At 39.4% G+C, this 6,630-nt stretch overlaps 1 protein-coding gene across 1 annotated transcript in view; it reads right to left on the reverse strand.

Moving 5' to 3' along the window:
* The window catches only part of LOC136622577 (saxiphilin-like), a 59,709-nt gene extending 53,598 nt beyond the window's left edge, over positions 1-6,111 (reverse strand). The window contains exons 1-4 of the mRNA XM_066598107.1: positions 5,998-6,111; positions 3,105-3,268; positions 2,654-2,759; positions 1,603-1,833 (exon numbers count right to left, since the gene is read on the reverse strand). Of these exons, the coding sequence (XP_066454204.1) occupies positions 1,603-1,833; positions 2,654-2,759; positions 3,105-3,268; positions 5,998-6,040 (544 nt within the window). The 5' untranslated portion in view covers positions 6,041-6,111. The remainder of the gene's footprint in view (positions 1-1,602; positions 1,834-2,653; positions 2,760-3,104; positions 3,269-5,997) is intronic.
* Positions 6,112-6,630: the final 519 nt, after the last annotated feature.

The raw sequence follows: 6,630 nt of genomic DNA on the forward strand, positions 1-6,630 counted from the left end.
GTTTCTATGACACCGGAAAGTGAGAAAATTAGATTCCGTACGTAAAATTTGGACGCTAATTCTTTTGCGCATAGAATTGAATAATCAAGTTGGGACCCATTAACTTTTCATATTTATGACACAATCAATGCTTGTGCCAAATTTCATGTTTCTATGACATTGGGAAGTGAGAGATTTTGATTATGTACGTAAAATTTGGACACATTCTTTTGCGCATAGAATTGAATAATGAAGTTAGAACCCATTAGCCTTCCCTATTTATGACAATCATTGCACGTGCCAAATTTCCCGTTTCTATGACACCGGAAAGTGAGAAAATTACATTCCGCACGTAAAATTTGGACGCTAATTCTTTTGCGCATAGAATTGAATAATGGAGTTGGGACCCATTAGCTTTTCCTATTTATGACATAATCAATGCTCCTGCCAAATTTTCCGTTTCTATGACACCGGAAAGTGAGAAAATTAGATTCCGTACGTAAAATTTGGACGCTAATTCTTTTGCGCATAGAATTGAATAATGGAGTTGGGACCCATTAGCTTTTACTATTTATGACATAATCAATGCTCGTGCCAAATTTCCTGTTTCTATGACACCGGAAAGGGAAAAAATTACATTCTGCACGTAAAATTTGGACGCTAAATCTTTTGTGCATAGAATTGAATAATCGAGTTGGGACCCATTAGCTTTTCCTATTTATGACATAATCAATGCTCGTGCCAAATTTCCCGTTTCTATGACACCGGAAAGTGAGAAAATTAGATTCCGCACGTAAAATTTGGACGCTAATTCTATTGCGCATAGAATTGAATAATCGAGTTGGGACCCATTAGCTTTTCCTACTTATGACATAATCAATGCTCGTGCCAAATTTCACGTTTCTATGACACCGGAAAGTGAGAAAATTACATTCCGCACGTAAAATTTCGACGCCAATTCTTTTGCGCTAGAATTGAATAATCGAGTTGGGACCCATTCGCTTGTCCTATTTATGACATAATCAATGCTCGTGCCAAATTTCCCGTTTCTATGACACCGGAAAGTGGGAAAATTACATTCCGCACGTAAAATTTGGACGCTAATTCTTTTGCGCATAGAATTGAATAATCGAGTTGGGACCCATTAGCGTTTCCTTTTTATGACATAATCAATGCTCCTGCCAAATTTCACGTTTCTATGACATTGGGAAGTGAGAGATTTAGATTACGTACGTAAAATTTTGATGCCAATTCTTTTGCGCATAGAATTGAATAATCGAGTTGGGACCAATTAACTTTTCCTATTTATGACATAATCAATGCTTGTGCCAAATTTCCCGTTTCTATGACATTGGGAAGTGAGTGACTTAGATTATGTACGTTAAATTTCGACGCCAATTCTTTTGCGCTAGAATTGAATAATCGAGTTGGGACCCAATTTCTTTTCCTATTTTGGAGATAATCTATGCTTGCGCCAAATTTCATGTTTCTGCGACATTGGGAAGTTGGAGAACTTTTGGCGAGTCAGTCAGTGAGTCAGTCAGTGAGTCAGTGAGTGAGTCAGTGAGGGCTTTCAGCTTTATATATATAGATTACAAAATAAAACTGAGAACTATTACTTACTTTGATCTTCACACGTAGGAGATTTTTGTGTCGGTGGAGTTCTTGTGCCATCAATCTCTTTACCATCTTCATTAACGCACCAACAGTAACCGGTGCTGCCATGACATTGCTTTGGACTATAGTTGTCCCATTCATCACACTCGGGCACAAAAGCTGCTAAAAGGGATTTGTCTTTTTTGTTTACACGCTGACGTTCTTTTTGACAGGGACTCAGATCTGCTAAATTGAGAGCTTTAAAAAAAAAAAAAAGTTCTGTAAGAATGAAGCTAAATTTAGACCAGGTGCCACATATTTAGGGCAATATATTTCACAATACAGCATTCTCAAACAGGCATCTGTTCCTTGTATCCCTAACTCAAAGTTAGGTCCTGGCCAATGACACTCCAGAATATATACATTTTGTAATACAAATGACTGAAGTGACCTACCAGTTGTGACAAGATCTTAGTGCAGAAGCTAACTTCGGGACTCCTATTCTTATGATTGTTGAATGTCATGTGGCTAGGAAATAAAACTTGGGATAAGACCTTTAACTTTGGTTGTTAAAACTAAATCAGAAATCCCTCAACTAAACCATTACTGCATTCTACACTCCCACTCTGATGTAGTCACTTCACATGCTGTTAGGTAGATAATCTTGTACTCCATAATGATTTGTATGGTCAAACATGTAGGAGTGTTGTATGCAGGCTAATTAAAGGGGTTGTCCAGTTGTAAACTACTGATGACCTATCCACAGAATAAGCCATCAATAGGAAATCAGTGGTAGTCTACCAACTGACATCCCAGTGGATTAGCAGGCCAAATGCTCTTGTGCACTGAGCTCATTTCTTCATGAAGAAGACAGTTCCATTCGTACTGCAGTGGCAAAGCTTGGTATTGCAGGCAATGTTCCCATTGAAGTGAATGGAAGCTTTGCATGTAATACCAAACCTGGCCACTGCAGTGGGAATGGAGGCAGACCCTTGGCAATCTACTATGGATGGCCTAACCTTGTTCTTTGACAGTAATGAAAAAATAATAACTCTAGACACATGAGATTAGTGCTCACCTCTCTGAAAAGAAATTTCAACCATGATGGGCTTCAGATTAAAAGGATTTAACGAAGCTTCGAAAACATCTTCGCCATCCAGAGAAATAGCATCTGTTTCTCCATCCTGAAAAACAATAGGCTCATCAATGATACTGATATCATTTATTTTACTTTTGTTAGAAAGTTCCCTCGACAATATCAGCTCAATCTATGGGTGATTCCTGCAACAAATGCTCCATTCCCCTGCAGCGCCACCGCTGGATAGATTTAAAATTACACCGTCCCCAGAGCTGGAGATTCTCTTTGTAGCCATTCTCTAATTTTCTAGTCTATATTTCCAGGTATGCTGGTTTCAGGTAACACTACAAGATATGATTTGGAGAGAAATCTACTTCATTGTTCAGCAGTTGTACCTGGTTCAAGCCACTACTTTATGAATGGCCATGGACTTCCATGAAGATGTACTCACACTGATAGCTTTCATGCAGTCCGAAGTGCTGGATTTTTTCACACATTTTAGGTGAATTTGATTGACGGTGAAAGAGTTTGCAAGATCATTGCACTTTTTGTCTTCAATATCTGATGTCACACACCAACCTACATTTCTCCCTTGGGGCGCTGTGTAGCTCAGCCCTGGAAAATTGTAGGTTAAGGAATAATCATAAAAGTAACATAAAATTCATAAAGAAAATTATCTTTATACGAGATATCTTTGTCACGAGGGGGTGTGGCCACCCCAGATTGATAGATTTATGTATAATGTATGCCATAAACTGGCATAAATACTAGAAATGTACGCCAGGTCAGACCTGGCTTACATTTTTTGAGAAGGTGCATCAAGGTGCCAGGAATGTGTGTAATACCTGAAGTGGTGTTCGCCTTTTCATGCATTTAGCACATCATGCACTTGGGGAAACTGTACTAAGACTGGCATTGGGAATACCAGTCTTAATAAATTTCTGTTTGGGATAATAACTCAGCAGATTTGTCCCTACAATATGATGCATGTGGAACGTCTTAATAGAACACTTATCCGAGCGTGCTCGCTCATCTCTAATTATAACGCATTATGCTGTGTGAGTGATCAAATGATCGCAAGTGTAAGTCGGCTATAGCAAATAAAAATAAGTAAAAATAAAGTAATGTTTTGGGTTTTTTTCAAATTATTTGTCTTTCAAGAATATAATTAAAATGTAACATTGCCAAATACAGCGGTGATATACAGATTTATGCATTTTCGAAAACTTGTTCCCATCAACCACAACAGGTAGGAATAGGATATGGATTAAGTTGTTGTCGAGGTTAAGCAAATTTGGAACCCGTGCTCCAAACAGGAATTAATGTTTTTTTTTTTTAATTACAAAAAAACCCAAAAAAACGTTTTAACCCCTTGAGTGGCGGGTTTCCTACCACCCTGTCGTGCCCACCAGGGCAGGTTTTTTAAAATGGTCTAATTATTGAATTTCAACTAATTTTGCAGTTGCGTCTCAAGAGCCATAACTTTTTCATTTTTCCATTGACATGGCCATGTGAGGGCTTGTTTTTTGCGGGACAAGTTGTGATTTTTTAAACAGGGGGGAGGAAAAAAAGAAATGGGGAAAAAAGAAAAAAAGGGGGCATGTCATTAAGGGGTTAAATAATGTATTAACTTAAATAATGTATTAACTTCCTTCTCTGGGTCATTACGACGCACACGGATACCACATGTGTGATTGTATTTTTGATTTTTTACAAAGTAAAGGGAGACAAGTGTTTTTATTATTTTTTTTATAATTTTTTTTTTTAAATTTTTTTTTTGTCCCTTTAGGGGACTTCCACAGGGACCCATCAGGACCCCCTGATCACATTCCGGGGGTCCGATGGTGACAGCCCTTTACATGCTGCAGTGACAGCCCTTTACATGCTGCAGTCACATAGACTGCAGCATGTAAAGGGTTAACACAGCAGAGATCGGAGTTTTTTTCTGATCTCTGCTGCAAGAGCAGGTACCTAGGTGTCCTCTGACAGCCAAGCACCAGCTCTCCCTGCCACAGAGACCATCGGCTTGCTTCTGACAAGCCGATGGTCTCTATGGCAACCTGTAAACAAACCAGTGCAGGAGTTTGCCGACATATCGGCAATATCTTCTGCTGGTTTTTCAAAGCCCTTGCTTTATTCTCTGTGGGTCTGTGCAGGCAGAGCACACTGTCACAGCTTGTGGCATTGTGCTCTGCAGCTCCCATAGTGATACATAGCCCGGAAATCTTCCGGGCAGTATGGCTTTGAGCAGTGGAGCTCGTCCCGGAAAATTTCCGGGCCTGCCACTCAAGGGGTTAAGGAAAACATTTTCCCAGTCATCACAAAGATTAATAAAAAAAATTGAGATCACCGAGTCATAAAAGTATATTGTGAAAAGTATATTAAAATATCACATTAATAATTTTGCATAGCAGAAAAAAAATGCAATACCAGAATTGCACTCTTTTTTGCTCAGCCCCCGACTCCAAGAAAAAAATTGATTAAAAAAAGCGATAAAAAAAATGTATGTATCCTCAAAATGGTATCACTAAAAACTATATTTTGGTAACCCAGGTTATCAGCTGATTGAGCGCCCACTGTCAGCACCGCAAATATACCTGGCTTGGAGTGGAAATGTAGTGGCCGGCACTTGTAACTGCAGGCTGGGGTCTCATTGAATTCAATGAGAGCTGCATCTGCGATTACAAGTGCCAACCACTACACACGGGTCGGAGCAGCGGCTTCTGGTCCAACCCCTGTTTATTTGCAGTGCTGATAACTTGCACCTGTTCATCAGATTGTCGAAGTTCCCAAGTGGCGCACCCTTGCCCATCAACTATTGATGACCGATCCTCAGGATAGGTTATCAATAGTATTTTTGTCCAAAAAAACCCTCTAAATTGGACATTATTAAAATTGACTGTCATTTTTTAAAGGTTTCAATCACAGTTGTTGCCTTGTAGTCTTTACATATTAAATTGCCTGAGACCAAAGTTGCCATTAGAACAATACAGGAGATACTGCAATTAGGAGGAGTCAGGCCAGAAAGGGGACATGTATTCAAACTCACTGTCAGGAGAAAAAGATACTAAAAAGGGTCATGACTACATAAATATTAATCAGCTTTAATAATTATGGCTGCAGGTTTTATGGTTGTTACATGAGTAATGGTGAAGTAACAGCCACAGCAATAACAGTTGACTATGAGGGTGTCCCGCTGCTGGGATCCAACCAAAAAAGGATTATCTGAATCTGAAAACCTCTTTCAAGAAATCAGATTATAAATATGTAATTTACAGATATTCATCATGAATTAACAATGAGCGCCATTGTGTGGGCATGTAGTAAACGATGTCTGAGCTTACCCAACAGGCAGAGGCACAGTAACACTTGGAAAGCGGAAGTCATCCTTATTTCGTACTGGACACCATGTGAAGAATTTCCCAAGAAGCGCTGCAGCGTGCCTGTTAATGGCACCTGTATTTATAAGAGAACGGGGTGGCTGAGTGAGCAGATCAGTTGTATTATTTACAGAAATGTTTCCCAATAATTACTGTTCACCTCTTTATCAGTGACCGTTGTTCCTACACAGTTTTTTTGGCACAGAGACACTTTTTTCATCTTTCTGGCAAAGTATAGCTCTTCTAGTTTTGAAATTTGAGTTTTACTTTACTTGGTAGTCAGTTTTTCCATTTCGATAAGGTGGCTGTTTATTTCCTTGTTCCTAACTCATGCTATAAAACGACAAGGTGGGCAACTTAAATCAACGCCAACTTATCTGCATACTTATTTATGTTTGATCCTTATGTAAAGGGGGGGTACGGTTTTGCTCTTGTTTTCTTGTTGTTCATGTGTCCTCAGATGTTGTGTAGGGTCTCTCTAAGAAGGGAAGGGTTTGGGGAGCAACTGGCTAAAGGTGGGAAACTATTGACCAGCACCCGGGAGGTGGGCAAAGGGTGGCAGATTGTTGTAATATGAGGATGCATTGCCAGTGGCCC

The sequence above is a fragment of the Eleutherodactylus coqui genome, chromosome 1, assembly GCF_035609145.1.
Source record: "Eleutherodactylus coqui strain aEleCoq1 chromosome 1, aEleCoq1.hap1, whole genome shotgun sequence".
Taxonomy (NCBI): Eukaryota; Metazoa; Chordata; class Amphibia; order Anura; family Eleutherodactylidae; genus Eleutherodactylus; species Eleutherodactylus coqui.